The sequence below is a fragment of the Hemiscyllium ocellatum genome, chromosome 35 (genome assembly GCF_020745735.1).
Source record: "Hemiscyllium ocellatum isolate sHemOce1 chromosome 35, sHemOce1.pat.X.cur, whole genome shotgun sequence".
NCBI classification, from domain to species: Eukaryota; Metazoa; Chordata; class Chondrichthyes; order Orectolobiformes; family Hemiscylliidae; genus Hemiscyllium; species Hemiscyllium ocellatum.
In genome coordinates this window covers 38160542-38181328 of record NC_083435.1, presented here as the reverse complement: position 1 = coordinate 38181328, position 20787 = coordinate 38160542, and the positions used below count along the sequence as shown (strand labels likewise).

The 20787-nt window shown below is 43.3% G+C and overlaps 1 protein-coding gene across 1 annotated transcript; it reads right to left on the bottom strand.

Moving 5' to 3' along the window:
• Window positions 1-4021: 4021 nt before the first annotated feature.
• LOC132832639 (uncharacterized) lies at window positions 4022-20569 on the bottom strand. Its single transcript, XM_060850720.1, has 5 exons — window positions 20548-20569; window positions 19713-19814; window positions 14367-14504; window positions 5081-7842; window positions 4022-5005 (listed from the first exon to the last, which is right to left on the bottom strand). The coding sequence occupies exons 1-5, from the start codon at window positions 20567-20569 to the stop codon at window positions 4022-4024; spliced, it is 4008 nt and encodes a 1335-aa protein (XP_060706703.1).
• Window positions 20570-20787: the final 218 nt, after the last annotated feature.

Below are 20787 nucleotides of genomic sequence, written 5' to 3'. Positions count from 1 at the left end.
GTCACTCGATGAGACGGGACCTGACGGGGAGGTGCAGAACGAGAGGGGGGATCATGCAACCCCACCTTGGCACGGTTTCTACGTAGAGTTGGGGTTGCTGCCCTTCTACACCGACATGGCTCTGTTTCACTGATATCTTTGCTCTTCTGGTACTTTATTCTGCTGTCTAAACTCTTCATTGGGCCTTCTCTTGGGAGGTCCACCTGGTTTATCATAGACTCCGCTTCGAGCGGGCAAATAGCCGCCAGGATAAGTTTGTGCCCTTTAGCTGGTGACTCAACCCCTTTTTATCTACGTTGGTCTTTCTCCATTGTATAGGCGCCTTTCCCGATGTTACCAATACTGTCTGCCTCACAGTCACGGTTCGCTCCAATATCATACCCAAGTGTCTGGGGGCGAAAATCCCCGCCCTGCCTGCTAGACGGGGTCCCGGCCGCCTTGAGGCTTACGCTGCACGCCCTGAGAGGTTAGGGGGATCTCCTGCGCTGTGTCTTCCCTAACCACACGGTGGAAATTTACCTACTCTATTGTCCTGTTGCCACAGAGTTGATGGGGATCCTCATCATTTCCACCTTTTATACTAAACGGTCTCCTTGGGCGCCTCATCGAACGATTGTCCTACGACAACACCATTGGTTGTGCGCCCCGAGCACCGGCAGTTCCCCGGTGTGCTAATCGAAACTACTTGTGTCTCTTACTGTGCATTATCAACGCGTACCGTTTGCCTTCCCCTATGCAGTCCATTGTGGTTCCCTTCTCACTGTTACCAATCTCACTTCCCTCTCGAGGGACTTACTCTATTTTTTCGACACAACTTCTGGACGAATGTGTTTACTCTTCGACCATTGCGTTTTAAAACATACAGGCGCCTGCGCTCCTGCAGCTGCGAGCACACATTCCCACCGAGTCATAACTGCCACTCGTACTATCTTGCATTTGTATCAGTGTCCCGACTTTCATCTCCCCCGTGTAGTGCTGCTGCTCAAATGGACACGGATTATCCTACTAATTGTCTTCCACACTGTGCACACACTTGATTTTAACTTTGTCAGAATATTGCGACTTGACACCGTTTGCGTGACTGCTCCCCACAATTACCTCACCGACACTGGACCAGTGCCATGATTACGTTTTTTACATTTTTCCTCTGCCTTTTCATAATTCGACGAACATTAAAACACCTACAGTATAATCTGGCTACCCCTGCCTCGACTGCCTTTTTGTGGCAGCCCGTGCTGGGGAGCCTTTTTTCTCTGATTTGAGATCACGAATCCCTCTGACTACCTTTGTGTAAAGTTGTACCCTTTCCCTTACATGAAACCACTCCTTCTACCTCACACAGAGTTCTCTCTATTTTGATGTGACTCCTTTTTGTGCAATACTGCCACGTACAGGTCCGCAACTCATAAGAAAGGTTAAGGGTTTCAGACTACCTTCATTATTTTCACCATTGTCTTTTATATCTGCTCTCTCCATTCCTCTTACACAGATGGTTGAGTGCACTCTTACTGGTTGCATTTGAAATTCCACATGAGCACAGACCTCATGTTCAGGAGTACTGACTGGAGACTTTGGGGACTGCCTCCCGTCCATTCCGGTCTCCCAGACATGCCACCCCAAAGACCCCTTACAACACAACACTTTATTTCCCATAGTAGTCACATGGTTCCTGACTGACCCTGCCATATATCACCCTAGTGATGCGGGGACTCCTTTTTACTGCATTCCCACAGCCCCATCTCACTGATTTAAAGGTGATGAGGTATCATTACTTTTCAACCGGACCCCCATCCGTTGAGCTCCACCGGGAGACGCCGCTGCCACCAACTCCAACAACACGACAGCCTGTGTGTGACCTCCTACAAACGGACAGGGACACATCCAATACATGCTGTAATGCGACGTCCGCTCGTGAGCCATGATACCGGGTTTCTTGCTTACGGCTGGTTGCGATAAGGGCTGGCGAGTGGGGACCTCCCAATTCTTTTCTTCATTGCTATAGTACCGCCTTTGCATAAGCTCGCGGTTCGGGCGTAGTAAATCCTATCTCACCGGTGCGTGTCAGCTCCCTCAATGACTTTCTTTCGAATTCGTCTGATCCTGTTGTACTCATGACTAACTTTTCATCTTCATGTACGATAAATGCAGCCTGGTTGTCCAAAGAGCCCCCACTTATTTGTTTTGCCCGTTTAAATTGGGGATATGTGAATTGATCCTTCCATAACAGCGGGTGGGGGAGATGTACTGTGCGCCTTGGCAATTGAGACACTGCTGTTCTCGCAAGCAGCCTTTGCGGACTGTCCAGTATTCCTGACTGCCCTCAGCCACCCTCGGAGGCCACTGACCTTGCTACTGAGCTGCCCACGTCTGTCCTTGTGGCGGTGAAATGGATGTCGCCATCTATTACTCAATGCAGCACGACTGGTTAGCCAATGACGGGTAAGATCCCTCGGGCGAGGGACAACCTAAGACAGGCACAGTCGCGCATTGACATCGGAACGCGTGGCCTCCGTTCGTCTCCATTTGATGAGATTTCTGCCTGCTTGCATCCGTGTCAGACGGTTGGACAGCACTGCTGCTCTCTGGAGCATACTGATCTATGGGACCACCGGGGCACAGTACAGTTTCACACTGGGTTTCACATCTCTAGCGGGTACCTAGCGGCTGGTACCAGGCTGTTCCTACTCCCTTTCCAAACTTACAACACCTACTTACAATTGCCGGCTCTTTGGACTACAGACTTGCGTTTACTAAATGGCTTACTCATTCTAACGCACTCGCGTACATTACGCCAGCTCTGAATGACTTATTGCAATGCTTGTCTAATCCTGTGCTTTTCGTTATTTCTGCAGACACTGCCTCAATTACTTCAACTATTAGTTTAGCTTAGCATGCAGCTGTGACTATCTATTGCTTAATTGTGTAGCGGCGCGTTTTTCAGGGCACCCTTCATCCCCATATAGCTGTCTCCTTAGAACCAGTGAGTCTGGTCGATACAACACCGGACACCGGTCGCCTCGTGGGGTTGCGTTCCTTACGGGATAAGGGGGTGTGGCCTCTTTCGAGGCCAAGGGAGGGAATGTTGGGGAGAATCTGCTATCGGGGTACCTACATTGGGGCTAGGGAGGGGAGCACCATTATTAAAGCAGACACTGTCGGATACCAGCTAAAACACATCCATGTAAAGTAAACACAGCCACTGCAGGACTGCCTGCCTGGGGCCACATTCCTGGGGGATTAGAACATGTCCGTCAGTTTCAGATCATCCTATTACACTCTCATTGTTAATAAAGGAAACCGGTAACTATCGGATAGTGTAAATCGCACCGATACTACACTTGATTGATAAAGTACTTGCTAATGCCTCCGCTGACGTCAAACTCATTCGGGTCCTATGTTAAATGATAATATCTGTATATTCAACTATGGAGAACTATTGTGAACGCCCAGACAGCCAGACGCATGGCAATGAGGAAACCCTTCCAACAATAAACTTATAATTTACAAGATCGGAAACTGCCGAACCCAGGATGTCTACCCATTGTTCGGCACAGCAGGAGTGGGACAGGTATCTTGGGGCAGCCAATAGAGACACTAATCCCTTCACAGACAGGTGAACCGACCAATGAAAGAGCCGAACAAGGGGAACCTGACCGGGAACTCGAGGAAGCGCGAAGTATAACTGCACCAGATCCGAAGGGAGAGACAGAACGCCTTCTCCAACGAATTTGCATGTTTTTGAATTCGTTGTATAGTGTACCAGTTTTGATTCTGTAATAAACGGTGTTTTTGCTCCAAACTCTAGCCGGTTTGATCTCTCCTTCCAACGAACACGTAGAGACGAGACCATTCGGTTTCTGTCTCAACAAGTAAAAGCCTAAATGATCATTTGGGTGAAATATTTCCCCTTCCTTGAAATGTATTATATTAAATATACTTCAATTTTAAAGATTGTTTTTGATATATTTTCTAATCAACCTGTTCACAGGTGTCATTACCCATCTTTGGAGCAAGTGGGACTTCACCCAAGAGCTTTTGGTCTGCCTTCCCAGTGATACTCCACCTGCTTTTTGATCCATTTCCATGCCTGACGGATTATTTTATCAGGTTGAAGTGGTTTATTTTCCATTTTAGCTTGATATGATTTTGATTCCTCTGGTAACAGCTCCTCTTTTCCAGCAACCTTTGCTATTAATTCAGCCTGTTCCTTGACTCCGATCAGTGACTGGATTCTGTCCAGAAACCCAGGCTTTGCCTCCTCTTTCTCAGATTGAATCAGCAGATCAACGTATTCTGGGGTTGACAATGGGTTTGGTCTGAGAGCTATTTCCTCAAGTCTTAAAATGCACTGGTTTGACATTGCAATCAGTTCCAACACCACATCCGTAACCTCAGCAAATTCCTGCTGAAGTTGCTTCAAGATTTTCTCTTGTGTCATCTTTTCACCAGTTTCCTTCTCATACTTTTCTTTCAGTTCCCTATATGTTCTCTTCTCCTTTCTGGTTTCATATTCAAATTTGTACTTTTGGTTGAAATGAACAGACCAAATACACTTATTTGGACAGACTGTGCAGTATCCATTCTGGTTCATTGCTGAACATCCCTTTTTACCATCATCATTAGGAATGCCACAGGGATAGTGACAGGTGAAATGACATTTCTGACAGTTGGTTATGTAATTGCCACTCTCAGTAATATCAATCATTAGTGGAACTGTGATTTGAACTTCATACTCAAAATCCTTATTTGCATCTAGATTGACCTGGTGTTGTTTCAGAGCCTGTTCTGTCTTCCTGATCTCCTCCAGTTTTGTTAAACTCACTTTGATCACAGGCTGCAATCCCTCTACTGCAGCCTGCAGTTGCTGACGCTCCCTCAGGACCTCATTTGTCAAACGTAAGCTCTTTGTTTCCATTTTGCTCAGAACTGAAAAGAATTTCCTCATACTGTTCAGTCCCAACTTCCAGAACATTGCAGCAAAGCTATTGTCATATGCTTCATCTTCCTCCTCCTTACTAACGATATCTGGGCTTGTATTGTTGACAGAGTTACCAGGAGCTGGTCTTTGAGCAAATATGGCTGAATTGTTGAACTTGAAGTGAACTGGGAAACCTTTCTTATCTTTGGGACACGGTATCTCAGCAACATTGATGGCCTCCAGAACAGGGGGAGCCTGATCATCTGTGAATGTCACCAGGATTCGGATATTGTCTGCAATATCTTTCCCAAAAATGGAAAGAATTGAATCAAAGACATATTTCTGTGTATGGGTCAGACGAGCCAAAGAGGCCTGAGCAACAAAACACACGGCATCGATCTGATCAACACCATCTGGGGAAGTGAAGAACTCTCGGATCTGATCAGTGAGCAATTTATCTCGGATTATCCCCCTGGTATCTCCGAATCCTGGAGTGTCGATGATAGTGAGAGAGTAATCAATCTGGAATCCTGCTCGATGGTGCAGTTCATAGGCAGTGATTGATGATGTCTGACTTTCAGCCTGGGATCTTCCTGTCCCTTCATCAATTAATTTGTATCTGAAGTTGTCCTCCCATCCCACACCCAGGATGTAGTTGACCATCCCATTGATGAGGGTTGTTTTTCCTGCTCCTGTTGCTCCAAGAACCATGATTGTCCTCACACTGTGTTTTCCAGTGGGTTTTCCAAAGGAGCATTTTACAAGATGTCCAGCCACATCAAGTACCTTCTTCTGTAAGGGCAGTGTGTAAATGGGAGGGGTCCCCCTGGCTGTTAATGTACATTCTCTGAGAAGTTTCACAGCCAGTCTCTTTGGTTGATTTTCAGTTTCTATTAAAAGCTCCTCACTTGGTTCACTCGAACCTCCTTCTCCACAGTCAGCAGACACTCGCACTCTGTAGGAGGTGTTGGGTATCAATCCCTTTAAAGTATAACAACATTCACTGTCTGTTGTCTTTATTTCCTCCCACAATGCATTCTCTGTGCTGGAGGGACCTGCCTTTCCTTCTCTATATTCGATCCTGTACTGAACAATATTAACACCAGCTCCAATCTCAGTTGGCCTGTCCCAGGTGAGTGATGCATCATCCCAGTAAATCTTGAGTGTTAAAGGTTTACCAGGTGGGCTTGTAGGCCGTGTGGTGACCTGGGAACTCTCACTGGCCTTGCTGACCCCGACCTTGGTCACTGCTCTGTATTGGAATTGATATTCCTGATGTGGCTGCAACCCAGGGATTGTGAAGGATTCGGATTTATCAGGAGTATCCACAGTTTTCCATTCCTCCTGTTGGATGTTTCGGTATTCCATCCTGTACCTAACAGTCTCCCCAGCACCGTGTCTCGGTGGCTGTAATTGGAGAGTCACACTGTCATGTGATGTTCCACTGATCACAGGTCTCTCTGGTTGTGATGGGGGTGTGAAGCAGTGATTCACCACAAACCCTCCCCCATACAGGTAAATCGATGCTCCCACATTACTGTCATCCTGCACAGACGCAGCAATGAACTTTGTTTTCCCTTGTGCTCGGTTCGCTGTGACAAAATCCAGGAATGAGTCAGAGAGCTCCCTCATCTTCTGGGATACAGATACTGAGTGAAACCACTGCTGGTTGTGATGTTCTGCACTGACCTGGTTAGCAGGATCTGGTATCTGCATTTTCTCAGCTGTGTGAGACTGTAGGTAGCTGACTGCTTCTGACAGATAGAAATCCTCTTGCTGCAGGGATGTGAATGTGAAGCAGACCAGATTCTCTCTTTCTAGGCCAAACACTTTGTGATATAACTCACTTCTTGATTTTACAGTGTATATATCCTTTAATATCTTGAGGTAATACTTCACCATATACATTTCCCTCTCCTTGTCATCCAGCCATTTGCTCAGTGCCTGGTGTTTGAATGGTGACTGTTCCTTGTTCTTCAGAATATTCACCAGTGACCCTTCCTCCTCCCCACCTCCACGGATAGATGGTAACACACTGGATAAAGCTTTCTGGAAAACCATTCTGTACTCCAGACACATCTCTCGGAATTTCAGTATCCTGTCCCCGATCTCTGGAAATTGAACAGTGACACTGTCTCTCATCATATCATTACATCTGATCACCGTCTCACTGAGCTGCTCCAGCACAGACTGGCAGTTATTGAGCAATCTGATACTTATGTCCCGTACCAGCTGAGCAGCTTTGGAGTCCAGTTTGTTGAGTGGGTAGAGCCAGACCCTCATGGGCACTGCGTGCTCTCCATCATCTCCCAGTAACTTTGGGAGGGTTGTGTAGATTTTGACAGCATCTTGGAATGTGGTAGGATTGTTTTCCAGGAAGAAATCCCCATGAAATGTGCAGCTGAATTTCTGGGCATTGGATATTTGTTCCTCTGTCATTTTTTGGGATTCTTGACCTTTAATTGCAATCTCAGGAATCATTTTAACCATCCCCTCCAGGTGACCCTGAATGTCCTGTAGGTTCTCTGTTGCAGAGACCTCTTGATCAAACACAAAGAAAGCCTGAGCCCCGTACAGCACTGCTGTAACCACGTGAGTTGCTGTCCCCTCATCAAAGACATTCGGGTGGGTTATATTCTGCAGCCCCAAGTGGCTCATTGTCAGCTGCTCAAACCTGGTTGTTGCTCGGTACTGAAGGGTCACCCGGGCTTGTTGCCTCGATCTCTTTGTGTCATTGAGATATTTCGCTGATCCTGCCACTTCCACCAAACCGCACAAGAAACTTGCTTTCAATGATCCATCCACATTCAGTGCAGAGGCTTTTGTATCAGTGGAATCGGATGCAATGACGTCAAATTCGGTCTCAGGCTGAAGCCGTACTTCAAGATCTTTCTGCAGAATCTCTAAATCCCACAATGTGACACCTAGAGAAGAAATAGTTCAGTAGCATTAAATGCGAATAGTAAGTGATGTATAATTGGAACAACCATTTTAAGGGGAATCAGGTTTGAGCCGTGAATACTTGCTTTCTATTAAAATGTTAATCCCGTGATCAGTAACAATAAACATTGTGTTAGAATTAAAGTCAAATTTTACTAATATCCAACTGTTTGTTTTTGTCTTTTTTTTTACTGATATCTCATTGTTTTCCTTACTTGTCATCCTCATTAAGTGGATTTACATGTTAACTGAATTATACACATCAGTGCTTCCCAAATATAATCATTGATCAATGATAGTTAATCATTGGAATAGGAATCCAATTGGCCTCAGCAACCCGGCACAAGTCAGTGAGAATTCACATGGGATTCCCATCCCTAAACCCAATCCAGTGTTGACGGTAGTAATTGACCTTGGGTGCAGGAGGATGCACTGGGTTAGCTGTGAAATCTCTTGTTCCACACAGCTCTCAATATTTCACACTCAAGCCACCCACAGTGAGTGAGGTAGTAATAGGGGTTGGCACCTGTGAAAAGTTGAAAGTCAATGAAAGGGTAGAATCTTACAAACCCTGAACAACGTGGCTGATGGCGAGAAATCTAGGAAAATCATGCAAGAAGTCTCCCAAGGCCTGTCCTGATGTTAAGAGCAACATTTCCGACTGAGTTCTGGACCTTACGAGGAAGTGTCATGTTAACAGGGGTTATCCCACATTAAAAATTTCATTAGAACTAAAAATCCCCTCATTAATATGTAGGTTGTTATCCTGCCATGTTAGGATAGATACTAAACGCTGAGGGTTCCCAGGATGATGATCAAGGAAGGTACCTGGAGCCTTGAGCTTGCTGCTTGCTCCTGCAAAACATTATCCTGGACACCCCATCCTACCATCTCAGAAGCAACTGTATGATGCTAGCAACTAAGATCATGCCAGGTTCTTCACACCCTCAGAGCATACCTCTAATGCACTTACAGGATACTTCTGCACTTGAATGCTGCAGTTTGGGGCACACAGATACATCTCATTATAATGTTGCTGCAAGGACACTTGCAATGGAGGAACAGGCAGAGATTGGACGAAACAACCAGTAATGGGCTGTTTATGCTTGGTGGAGATTCACCGGTACAGATAGGTAAAGCATAGAACTCACTGTCCCAAGTAGAAAAAGTTGCTGCCTTCCATCATCCTGTAAGTCATAAATGCACAGGGGTTGGAGGGTTAACTGCGTCATTGTGTAAGCAAGAGGCTGTGTGTTTCAGCAATGTGATGCCCTTCAAAAGGTAACTCATAGAGCCATAGAGATGTACAGCAAGGAAACAGACTCTTTTTGTTGTGGTTCTGTTCGCCGAGCTGGAAGTTTTTGTTGCAAACGTTTCGTCCCCTGGCTAGGGGACATCATCAGTGCTGCGGGAGCCTCCTCTGAAGCGCTTCTTTGATGTTTCTTCCGGTATTTATAGTGGTTTGTTCTTGCCGCTTCCGGGTGTCAGTTTCAGCTGTCCGTTGTAGTGGTTTGTATATGGGGTCCAGGTCGATGTGTCTGTTGATGGAGTTTGTGGATGAATGCACTGATGATGTCCCCTAGCTAGGGGACGAAACGTTTGCAACAAAAACTTCCAGCTCGGCGAACAGAACCACAACAACGGACACCCGAGCTACAAATCTTCACTCAAACTTTAGACTCTTTTTGGTCCAACTCATCCACGCTGACCAGATATCCAAAATAAATCTAGCCCCATTTGCTAGAATTTGACCCATATCCCTCAACATCTTTCCAATTCCTGTCACAGCAACCACTGCAAGCCCTCTCAGAGTGTTGACATGGATACCCTCATTATACGTGGGGACACCACCCACTATGTACACAGCAAGAACTCATGTGACTCAGCCAATGTTGTCTATGTCATATGCTGCAGGCAAGGATGTCCTGAGGCAGGGTACTTTGGCAAGACCGAGCAGAAGCTACGACAACGGATGAATGGACACCATATAACAATCAACAGACCTGGATGTTCCCTCCCATTCGGGGAGTACTTCAGCAGTCAGGGATATTCAGCCTCGAATCTTCAGGTAAGCATCCTCCGAGCAGGACTTCGGGTTACGCAACAATACAGACTGGCCAAGCAGAGGCTAATAGTTAAGTTCGGGACCTATGGGGATGGCCTCAACCGGATCTTGGGTTCATGTCACACTATAAGTGACTCCACCACCATATACACTCTCATACACGCATGCATGCACGTACAGGCACACACAAAATCACAATAGACTCTCACATACGATCACACTCACACAGACCCTCCCTCATATACTTGCTGCCACTCACTCACTCACACTCTCTCACTCACTCACCCTCTCACAGGCATATACTCTGTCACACTCATACACACACTCTATCAAGCACACGCTCTCATGAACTCTCACACATTCACACTCTCACACAGTCACACACACACACAATAGCACCCATATTTCCCCCCTGCCTCACACACAATTCAAGGGGTGACTTTGTGTTTGCAGATTTTTACTTGCAGATACATTCTATTTTGCTCTTGCACACAATCTGTAGGCAGTCAGTTAATGTGACATTTTATAAATTTCTACTTTGGAAATAAAATCAGTCTGCCTCCAGGTTGGGATATAGACAGTGTCTCACCTCACATCTTTAATACATTGTCTGAGCTAAAATGCTCCTTTTTTTTATATGTACTGATAAAATCTTAAGTTATCTTGGGACTGTGACTTGAAAGAAAATCTGAGATTTACATATTAATGAATAGGAACCTGCATCCCAATTCTAAGTGATTAAAGACTTAACAGCAATCTAGGTTTGTTCAATACATCGCATCAGTTGTCTGACACTTTGATCTTTTACTATAAATTCTATGTCCTATGACCCTGCCCCACCAACTACTGATGAAGAAGCTGCACTCTAAAAGCTTGCACTTTCAAATAAACCTGTTGAGCTATAACTTGGTGTTGTGTGATTTTTAACCTAACACTGGCACCTCCATATCAGTTCTTCATAAACCATTCAGATATCTTTTAAATATTGCAATTGTACCAGCCTCTACCACTTCCTCTGGCAGCTCACTCCATACACATACCATCCTCTCTGTGTGAAAAGGTTAAGTCACTATTAAATCTTTGCCCTCTCACCATCAACTCATGCCGTCTAGTTCTGGACTCCCCCATCCCGGGGGAAAGACCATTTACCTTATCCATGCCCCTTATGACTTTATTAACGATAAGGTCACCATAAGGACAATAAGGTCACCCCTCAGCCTCTGAAGCTCCAGGGAAAATAATCCCAGCCTATTCAGCCTCTCTCTATAGCTCAAACCCTCTAACCCTGGCAGCATTCTTGTAAATCTTTTCTGAACCCTTTCATGTTTTACAACATCCTTCCTACAAGAGGGAGACCAGAATTGCACACAGTATTCCAAAACTGGCCTAACTAATGTCCTGCCGCAACATGAACTGCCAACTCCTATACTCGATGCCCTGGCCAATAAAGGAAAGCATACCAAATGCCTTCTTCACTATCCCATCTACCTGCGACTCCACTTTCAAGGAGTTATGAACCTGCATTCCAAGGTCACTTTGTTCAGCAACACTCCCTAGGACCTTACCATTAAGGGCATAATGTCTGCTCTGATTTGCCTTTCTAAAATGCAGCACCTCGCATTTATCTAAATTAAACTCCATCTGCCACTTCTCAGCCCATTGGCCCATTTGATCAAGATCCTGTTGTAATCTGAGATAACCTTCTTCAGTGTCCACCACACATCCAATTTTGGTGTCATCTGCAAACTTACTAACAATACCTCCTGTGTTTATATCCAAATCTTTTATATAAATGACAAACACGAGTGGACCCAGGACTGATCCTTGTGGCACCTTGCTGGTCACAGGCCTCCAGTCTGAAAAACAACCCTCCACCACCACCCTCTGTCTTCTACCTTTGAGCCAGTTCTGTATCCAAATGGCTAGTTCTCCCTGTATTCCATGAGATCTAACCTTGCTAATCAGTCTCCCATGGGGAACCTTGTCGAACGCCTAACTGAAGTCCATATAGATCACATCTACTGCTCTGCCCTCATCAATCCTCTTTGTTACTTCTTCAAAAAACTCAATTAAATTAGTGAGTCATATTGATTATCCCTAATCAGTCCTTGCCTTTCCAAATACATGTACCTCCTGTCCCTCAGGATTCCCTCTAACAACTTACCCACCACCGATATCAGGCTCACTGGTCTATAGTTCCCTGGCTTTTCCTTACCACCTTTCTTAAATAGTGGTACCACATTAGCCAACCTCCAATCTTTTGGCACTTGACCTGTGGCTATCAATGATACAAATATCTCAGTAAGGAGCACAGTAATCACTTCCTTAACTTTCCACAGAGGGTACACCAGATCACGTCCCACAGCTTTATCCATCTTTATGCATTTTAAGACAGCAGGCACTGCGTCCTATGCAATGTGGACATTTTTGAAGATGTATTATTTATTTCCCCATGTTCTCTGTCTTCCATATCCTTCTTTACAATAAACACTAATGTAAAATATTTGTTTAGTATCTCCCCCAGCTCCTGCAGTTCCACACATAAGTGGTCTTGCTGATCTATAAGGGGCCCTAGTTACTCTCCCTAGTTTCCCTTTTGTCTTTATTTGTGAAATCCCTTTGGCTTCACCTTAACCCTATTTGCCAAAGCTATCTAATTTCCCCTTTTTACCCTCCTGATTTCCCTCTTAAATATAATCCTACTAGCTTTATTCTCTTCTAGGGATTCGCTTGACCCCTGCTATCTATACCTGACATATGCTCCCTTTACTTGGCCAAAACCTCAATTTGTCTAGTCATTCCCCCCTACACCAATCAGCCTTTCCTTTCACCCTAACAGGAATATACTGTCTCTGGACACTTGTTATCTGTTTTCTAAAGGCTTCCCAGTTTCCAGTGATCCTTTTACCTGCGAACATTTGTTCCTAATGAACTTTTGAAAGTTCTTGCTCAAACTGTCAAAATTACATTAGATTCCTTACAGTATGGAAACAGGCCCATCAACCCTCCGAAGAGTAACCCACCCAGATCCATTTCCCTACCTTGTATTTTCCCCTGACTAATGCACCAAGCGCTATGGACAATTTAGCATGGCCAATCACCTGATGGAAGAGTAGCGCTCTGAAAACTAGTGCTTCCAATTAAACTTGTTGGAGTATAACCTGGTGTTGTGTAATTTTTAAATTTGTCCACCCCAGTCCAACACCAGCTCCTCCACAACATATTTCCAAGTCAGGAAACGTGCAGTTGGTGGTGGTTCAGTATATCTGCTGGTCTAGATGGGTTTCTAAGGTGTTGTTTAAGAAGCTGTGATGTGTTGTTGCTGGTGCACACTATTGCCTCTCGCTACTGCTCTAAGCTATTCCCACTTCCTTTCATCACCTCCAAGGCACTGAATAATTCCATAGAGGGGAAACAAATCAAACTCCTCTGGCACAAATCTTCTCATTCAAATTTGACTGTTTACCTCCACTTGTCTGAACTAAATAATAAAAATATTTACCCGTTTCAAGCTGGTTTGGGGGCAGATTATTGGGAGCAGTCTCTCACTTGGCAATTCTGTGATCAGCCGAAGTACCATAATAAATAGCTACGGCTTCAGATGATGTGACAGGGCGAATTTCAACCTCTCAAATTATTATTCGGGTACGAGTTGGTCCTATGCTTATTGCCAAAACATTTGGTCTCAGAAATTTGACTTTGACACAAGCAGATACAGTAGAGAAAGATGAAATATTAAGGATGTATCCACGGTCAGTGAGATCTGTGGGGACATCTTGGGGAAGGGGTTCTCAAGGTCACTAGCTAGGAAAGGGAGTAGAAGCTATCATGGAACCAAACTAGAACCACGGAGCTAGAAAATGGAGGAAGAACATCAGGGAGGATAATCTGGATGACAGTTTTACTGTCAATGGATAAAGGGTCCATGAGGGGAACAATAGGATAGGGCAGTAGCTAGCAAGATGGAGAGACAGGTTTTGAGTCAGAATAGAAAGGAGGTTTGGCTTGGTGGGCAGTGGGATGCAGTGAAAGTAGGTACACAGATTGTGTCTATCACAATGAGTTTGTTACAGGAGACAATGAGGAGTCTGGGTGATGTTTTGTCTCAGGGTGACCCTGGAAAAGTTCACAATTTGCTTTGAAATGTTAGCTGTCTTCAACCACTCCCTGTTCCTACTTTCTTCTGTCACTTCGAGCATACTGAATCATTCCAGATTGGAAAAGTAAGCATGATGAATAGTTTATAGATTTCAACTAAAAGAAAACGATGAACTGGTCTATGGTGCTAATTTAGACCGAAGCCTTGAGTTATGGACCCCAACTTCCTCTCTGGCATTGCAAACTTTAAGGATGTAACTCTGCATGTTTATAGCACAATGCTTAGAATCAAGTAAATTGTAACTGTATTGATCTAGGTCAAGAAACATGACATTATTTCATTACCTGGAATCAGAAAATCTGATCGGCAGTCATACAACATTCCCAATTGGAAAGGTCGGCCCAGAGCTGCTTGTTCTATAACAGTTGTTGCTGTCCTAGTTCCAGGGCAGTGAGATTGAGATCCTTGCAGCCATAGGTTTTCTGCAAAAGAAGATTTACAAGTCTATATAAAGCTGAAATCAGTTGGCATGCATCAGCAAACAAATCAGGTATTCCAGTCTCGAAAGAAAATTTCAGGGAGCAACATTTAAGGTGCAGTAACTGTGTTGATGATTGAAAATTTTGATTAAAATAGGAGACTAATTGCAGATTAGAAAATCTGGGTTATTCTAATCGGTTCCAATGTAGATGTAGTTCTGGGGAAATTGAACAGTTTCTAAGAATTGACGAAAGCAAGAGATAGGGAAGTGTCTTTCGAGGTCATTTTTTTGGACTTTTGACAGCTGTTCTCTAAGACTCAACAAAAGAGACTATGAGCTCAAACATAAGCTTACAATTTTGAAGGCAACATATTTGCTTGAGTAGGTGAAAGAAGAGTAAGCACAATGGATGTATACCCAATGATCCTTAGAAAGCTATCTATTCACTTTTACCAATGGCTCAATATTTGTGGCATTATAAGTAGCCTGGATGAGAAAATAAGATTACAAAGAAATGTTGATAGTCTGAACAAGTACACAAAATAAGGGAGCTGGATTTGAACATATTTAAGTGTGAAGTCATTGATCTTTGGACCAAAAGTAGATAGACTTGATTGTTGCTTAAATGGTAAATTTAGAAACAATGGCAGAGCAAAAAGATTTAGGAATTTGTGTGCACAGATCACTAAAATGAAGTCATTGTGGCACTGAAAATCCCTGTAGCTATTTGGCCCACCGCGGTGCACAACTGTATTAAAATGACAACCAATAACTCAAGGTCTAGAATATAAAGGACAGGGAGATTTCTTAAATGAGTACAGTTCTTGATATCTTATTAAAAAGGATTCACTAGCTTTTGAGGAATGCGATGTAAATTCACCAAATATAACCTAAGCTCTAAACGGAGAGAAGATTATAGACTGTATTTCTTTGAATATTGAAGATTAATTAATGATTTAGTAGAGTTGTTTGGTGTTTTGAAAATAAATCATCAGATTCATAGAAAAATACTTGCCACTGATATGGGAGACTAGGACAAATGAACATTTACTTAAATTGGAGCCAGGATTTGTTGAGAGAGATGTTATGAAAACCTATACAAAGAATGGTAAAAGTGTAATTCTCTCCTACAAAATGCAAAATGTACTATTTCAGTTAATTATTTTATGTCTAAGATTTAATGATATTTATAGTCACATAAACATTAGTTGAGTTCCTGTGTGTCTTTGCATTCTGATTAGCGTTTGAGTTGTTCACACACAGTGAAAATAATGTCTTAGAAAATCTTTATATATATATTTTGGAGGGCCAAATAATGTCTCCAAATGGTCTGTTTCAGTTGCTTCCTTGACTTTTGACTTAATTTTCATTAAACAACTAACTCAGATTTTTCTTCCTGCTCCCGTATTAGCTGACATGGTAAATTTTTATTTCACCACAGATAGTTCACCTATGCCTTTCAAAAGGTTGTCTTCATCTGTTTGAGCTGAAAATGTGTTGCTGGTTAAAGCGCAACAGGTCAGGCAGCATCCAAGGAACAGGAAATTCGACGTTTCGGGCCAGAGCCCTTCATCAGGAATGAGGAGAGGGTGCCAGGCAGGCTAAGATAAAAGGTAGGGAGGAGGGACCTGGGGGAGGGGCGATGGAGATGTTTGTCCTCTGTTTGAGGACAGGTTGCAGCAGTAAGGAAGGATGATATCTCAGATGCTGCTCAAATCAAACCAGATGCATAGAGCATAAAACCCAAAAAGGAGCAATCATTGCTGGGAGTGTACGACAGATCAACTCCCTTCCCTAACAAATTATCATCTTTTTCTAGACTCCTTCCTGCACATCATCCCTTTTAAATCATGAACATTGACCCAAACTATTCATTTAGAATCCATCTACATCCTCTGGCTCCACACACAAATTACCATTGTGGTGCTTAATGACCCCTACTCATTCCTCATTATCCTTTGCCCTTAATGTACCTGTAAAACAACTTAGAGTTTTCCTTTCTTTGAAGTATCCTTTATGCCAGCTTTTAGCTGTCTTTTCAAATTCCCTACGATTACCCAGTTAATGTTGGAGAAATTGAAATCCCTTATCACTACCTTATTACTTTTACACTTCTATGAAGTTTGTCATCATATCTACTCTCCTATTTCTCTCAGACTGTGAGAAGATCTGTAGTACACTCCCAGCAATGATTGTTCCTTTTTGGGTTTTACTTTCTACATTTGAGGAGCTACCTGATATATCATCCTTCCTTACTGCTGTAATTGATTTCCTGATCAGAATTATGATACCTCCTCCTGTTTTGCCTCCTTCTCTGTCTCACCTGAAGACCTTATATGCTGGAATATTGAGCTGTTAATCCTGCCCTTCTCTCACTCGTGTTACAACATATTCCCATGATTTAATTTGTACTCTGAACTCATCTGCATTGTTCAACAGAATCCTTGCATTAAAACAATCCAGTCCAACCTAGCCAAACTTCCGTTGGCCTAGAATGACTATGTCTTCCTGACTCATTCGCTGCCTGGAAATGTGGTGGACACAGATTCAGTGGACACACTCAAGAAAGGATTGGATAATTATTTGGATATGAACAATGTGCACGGGTATGAGGAGAAAATGAAGATTGGCACTCAGTAATTTGGCACTAATTTGTTTGTCTGAGGAGCTGGGACAAGTATGATGTGCCAAATGGCCTCCTTCTGCACCATACCATTTCTGTGAGTCTGTCATTTGAATCTTATTTGCCTTCCCTGGTCAGGTTTTCTAAAAGCTATCAGTATGGCCGACCTGCTTCGAGACACTACTGTGTATAATCGGCTTTTCCTCATCGCCGGGAAGAATAAGAAGCATCAATCATGTCCTCAGTGTCTGTACGTCCACTTCTTCTGACTGACTCCTCCTATCTACAGCCTTTGACATGGTCAAACACAATACCATCCTCTTCTATTATCCAACTCATTACAATTACTCTTCACTGGTTCCTCTGGTTATAGGTCAGACATCTAGATGATTGACTGTTGTTCCATACCGTTATCTGCATCCCTGTGAGTTCCTCAAGAATCTATACATGGCTTCCTCTTTTCCTCATCCATATGCTATCTCCTGTTGTAATTTCTATTGCTTCTTCTGCAATACCAACAGTGATGACACCTGTGCACAGTACTCTACTGGAATTTTTCTCTTCTCGATTGTACTTTTTTATTAGGGAAGGTTTACAGTGAATCTTCCTAACATCACTTCCTTCACACAGGATATCAATGTTATCATTGTGATACACTTAAAAATGCTGAAAGCACAATAGTAACATAACATAAGAACCAGGAGCAGGAGTAGGCCATCCGGCCCTTTGAGCCTGCTCCGCCATTCAATGGCTGATCTTTTCATGGCCTCAACTCCACTTACACACCCTCTGACTATAACTCTTAATTCCTTTATTGTTCAAACAAACTATTTTAGATTTTAAAACGTGAAGTAGTGGGAAGAGAATTCCAAAGATTAATAACCCTCTGGGTGAAGAATTTCCTTCTCAATTCAGTCTAAAATCTGCTCCCCTTAATCTTGAGGCTGTGCCCCCTTGTCCTAGTTTCACCTGCCAGTGGAAACATCTTTTCTACTTTTGTCTTATCTATTCCCTTCATAATTTTATATGTTTCTGTAAGATCCCACCCCCTCTATTTTCTAAATTCCAATGAATATAATCCCAATCTGCTCAGCCTCTCCTAATAAGCCAACCCCCTCAACTCCGGAATCAATCTAGTGACCCTTCTCTGCACCCCCTCCAGTGCCAGTACACCCTTTCACTAGTAAGGAGACCAAAACTGCACACAGTACTCAGGTGTGGTCTCACCAGCACCCCGTACAGCTGCAAAGTAACCTCCCTGTTTTCAAACTCAATCCCTTTAGCAATGAAGGACAGAATTCCATTTGCCTTCCTAATTCCCTGTTGAACCTCTATGATTCATGCACAAGGACACCCAGGACCCTCTGCATAGCAGCATGCTGCAACCTTTTACCATTCAAGTACTAATCCTTTGTACTGTTACTCCTACCAAAATGGGTGACTTCACATTTGTTAACATTGTAGTCCACCTGCCAGACCTTTGCCCACTCACTGAAAGTCTCTATGGCCCTCTGCAATGTTTCACTGTCCCCTGCACATTTTGTTCTGCCATTCATCTTAGTGTCATCTGCAAACTTTGACACCCTACATGTGGTTCCCAACTCCAAATCATCTATATGTAAAAAATTGAGGAAAACTTTATGGGTAGCTATGCATGTTGATGAGAGAGGAAATGTCCTTTTTGTTTTACACCTCTTTCACTATTATGTTTGGATTGAGTTGTTGCATATCTTTTTTTTAATCTCAGAGCACAATCATGATGATTCTAAATTCAACAATTTATTTAAATACATACAACATCTTAGAATTTACAGGAGATTCAAAATATATAGTCATAACTAAAAGCAGCTTATCGAATTTCTCTTCAGAGTTTTCTCTCCAAGATTCAGTCATCAGTCATTTGACTCACTCACTCCTTTCACAGACTGAAACAGTGACGTGCTGCACAAAAACCTGTGATTAGACAAATTCATCTAACACTATATTCATTTGAAAGGAACCTGAAGTAGGATGTCTAATGAGTGACAGATCTGCTACCACTAGTTTCCATGTCCCTAAAGTTGAATGTTTCCTCCCTCCCATTCCAATGCACAGTTTTCGAGAAGAGGGTATAGGAATTCAGTGCTGTGTGTGGCGAGGAGTGGAGGCTCTCTACAAGCTATAATACAATGGCATGTGCAACCAAACTCACGTGTGGTGGCAATGAATGATTATTAGAAAACAGCTGTCATTTCAGTGAAAGAATAGGAGCCCAAAGTGAATTACAGCAGAGTGAATGCAATTAACTCCGTAACTTAACAAAATGCTGTGGATGCTGGAAATCTGAAACAAACACAGAGAATCTGGTGAAACCCGGAAACTCTGGCAGCATCTGTGGAGAGAGAAACGGTTAACGTTTAATCAGGGATACAATTCTTACTTAAAACTAAGAGTTATTTAAGTTCAGAACTCTGAGTTTTGAGCATGAGTCATACCGGTCTTGAAATGTTAACTTTGTTTCTGTCTCCATGGATGCTGTCAGAACTGCTGGGTCTCTCCAGCTGGTTCTCTGTTTGTTTGAAGTGAATAATTTATAATATGCCATACCATTGGATTGAAGGTAGACCCAGATCGGAATCAGCACAGCAGCAATTACAATACAAATATATACTGGAAGAATTATTATCAAAGGTGGAACCCAACAGTCATCTGGAAACAAAAGGAAACAAATCACATCATTATATTGATATCACCATACTAAGAAAATGTTTCACAGGATATTGGTTCAATCAAATGTATTATAGTTCCAAAGGAACAAAATGGCCCATGAACAAAATCTTCATGGTATGTTTGTGGATGTTCACCACAGTCTCTCATTTTGATTCATTCAGGGCAAAGAATAGACCATAGGTGCAGGAGTAGGCCATTCTGCCCTTCGAGCCTGCACCATCATTCATTATGATCGTGGTTGATCATCCTCAATCAGTATCCTGTTCCTGCCTTATCTCCATAACCCACATATCCCAAAGGCAATCGTTTAAGTGATTGTACCAGTCTGTTGAGTCGCCTGGGCATGCTGACCCTTGGGGATCATTCATGAGAACTGGCCAATCACGGTGGAATGGAAACTTCCACGAGATGGAGCAATGAATGATTAAAGCTGCATCTTGGGATCCTGAGAAAATATACAGCAAGTTAAAATTTCTAGTTGCCAGATTGCCCTGTAATATTCTCTCCAGCTGTAGGATGAGAGGATGAGAACCACAGAAATATAAATATGCCCCATGCTTGTACAGACTTTGACACAGATTTATAAATATCTTTCATACAAAGTACAAAGGTGAGGAGAGTAACTCGAAGGTAAATCGGTAGGAGTTTCAAAGAGCTTCAGTACAGTGGTGACTGGCAAACAGAGCTCAAATCCAATCCTGTTCATTCTTACCTGTGTCAGACCACACCTCCATCTGACAACCAAGGTGCCAATCCAGCTCCTGGCAACAATGCCCACGATCTCACTACCCACGTCCCCACCTCAACCATGCGAATGTTCACAGCCCCACCTTGAGAGAGTGTTCACACTGACTCCCTCACCTTGCACCAATAATAATCACAGCCCCACACACAGAGGGTGTTCACGCTGACTCCCTCATCTTGCACCAGTAATAATCACAGCCCCACACCC